The sequence below is a fragment of the Charadrius vociferus genome, unplaced genomic scaffold (genome assembly GCF_000708025.1).
Source record: "Charadrius vociferus isolate BGI_N301 unplaced genomic scaffold, ASM70802v2 scaffold917, whole genome shotgun sequence".
Lineage (NCBI taxonomy): Eukaryota > Metazoa > Chordata > Aves > Charadriiformes > Charadriidae > Charadrius > Charadrius vociferus.
In genome coordinates, this window is record NW_009649175.1 from 430,064 (window position 1) to 431,484 (window position 1,421).

At 41.0% G+C, this 1,421-nt stretch overlaps 1 protein-coding gene across 1 annotated transcript in view; it reads right to left on the reverse strand.

Annotated features, from left to right (window-relative positions):
- SFI1 (Sfi1 homolog, spindle assembly associated (yeast)) overlaps positions 1-1,421 on the reverse strand; it is a 29,064-nt gene continuing 27,643 nt past the window's right edge. Inside the window, exons 28-30 of the mRNA XM_009888577.1 lie at positions 1,403-1,421; positions 627-729; positions 1-108 (exon numbers count right to left, since the gene is read on the reverse strand). The exon at positions 1,403-1,421 is cut by the window's right edge and continues 126 nt beyond it. Coding sequence (XP_009886879.1) covers positions 1-108; positions 627-729; positions 1,403-1,421 — 230 coding nt within the window. The remainder of the gene's footprint in view (positions 109-626; positions 730-1,402) is intronic.

Here is a 1,421-nt window from a genome sequence, read left to right on the forward strand (position 1 = left end):
TTATATATCCAGAGCAATCTGGATATCACGCAGGCGGGCAACCAGGTGCTCTACATGATGTCTCTCTTTTAGTTGTGCTTTGGTGAGAGTGTTGATCCTCACCTGCAACTGAAAGTGAGAACAGCATTTAGTCTTGACAGAGGAGTGAATGAGCTCCAGCAGCCTTTGTATTATCCCACTTAAAAACCATTGAGCAACAGGATTTTGTCACTCTGGAGCAGCCAAGTACTGGCTGGCTTTAGAGGTAACGGTGCAGTACCCACAGACACAGCTGTACGAACCTGGGGACTGAGAGCAATGCAGATGCAGTCAGTGTAGCATAGCTACACTGTCCTGAGAAATCATAGAAAAAAAGCCTGAGGCTGAATCTACTCAAGCCTGCTACGTAGCTGAGAAATAGCTTTAGAAAGGTCTATTGGAGCTGGAGTTACATTTCCAAACACATAAGAAGATGCATCTACACAGCGGTCTGTTCTGCTTGACGGCCCACTCCAGATTACGAGTTCCCCTTCTCTTGGCATTTTAATAAGAGCTTACTATACAAATCCTCACAACTACCTTTAGGCTAAGTGCATAGCATAGTGATAATCACTTAAGTAACTTCCATTTGTTTGCTATTTACACACCTGATCCAGTTCTTCCTGAATTCCTTGCACACTGTCTTGGTCCTCTGGTTGCATGCTCATTTCTAGCCACTCCTGTAGAATCTGTGCCTGCTGCTGACAGGACCTGATAAAATGGATTAAAAGGATTCTTATCACAATTAGAAGCTCAACAGTCTAAGCCAACTTAGACTTGCAATTGATACTTGCAATAAGACCTAATTTTTTTTGTCTCAAATCAGTGAACGGTAGAAGTCTTTAAAAAAAGAAAGAATGCTTAGAAAGCAGAGAAATCTGTAAACTGTTATCTTCATTTCCTACTCCTAGTTCCTGACTTCTTCCTTTCCTGACAGTTGAATCTCCTATAAGCCCCACTTTCTTTTAAGCATTTTTGTAAATGTCTTCTTGTTCTAGTAGAGAAGTTGTCAAACCCCAGATCATGTATTTTTTTTAATTGACAGCTGGAAAAGCTAAGTTCACTAAAAGCTAACTTGCAGCTGCTCTGCCAAGATCACTTGTACTGCCTTCAGATTACAGCCCATGATACCTTTGTCAGGCTTTCTCCAAGAGCTACCAAAGGAAGAATTAAACCACTTGCTGACTACAAAAGAAGTTGCACGTGTACTCTCCCACCTGAAGTGAACTTTCAAAAGGAGAAAATAATCTCTAGAACTTTTGTCTGTTTCATTCACAGTTCTGCTGTGAACAGACTGGTTATTTTCAAATTATATACGTACAAAAAATGCAGTATTGAGTTGACAGCACAAAGAAAGGTTGGCTAAAGGGTCTTTGCAACATACCTGAGTTCTTGCTTCCTGC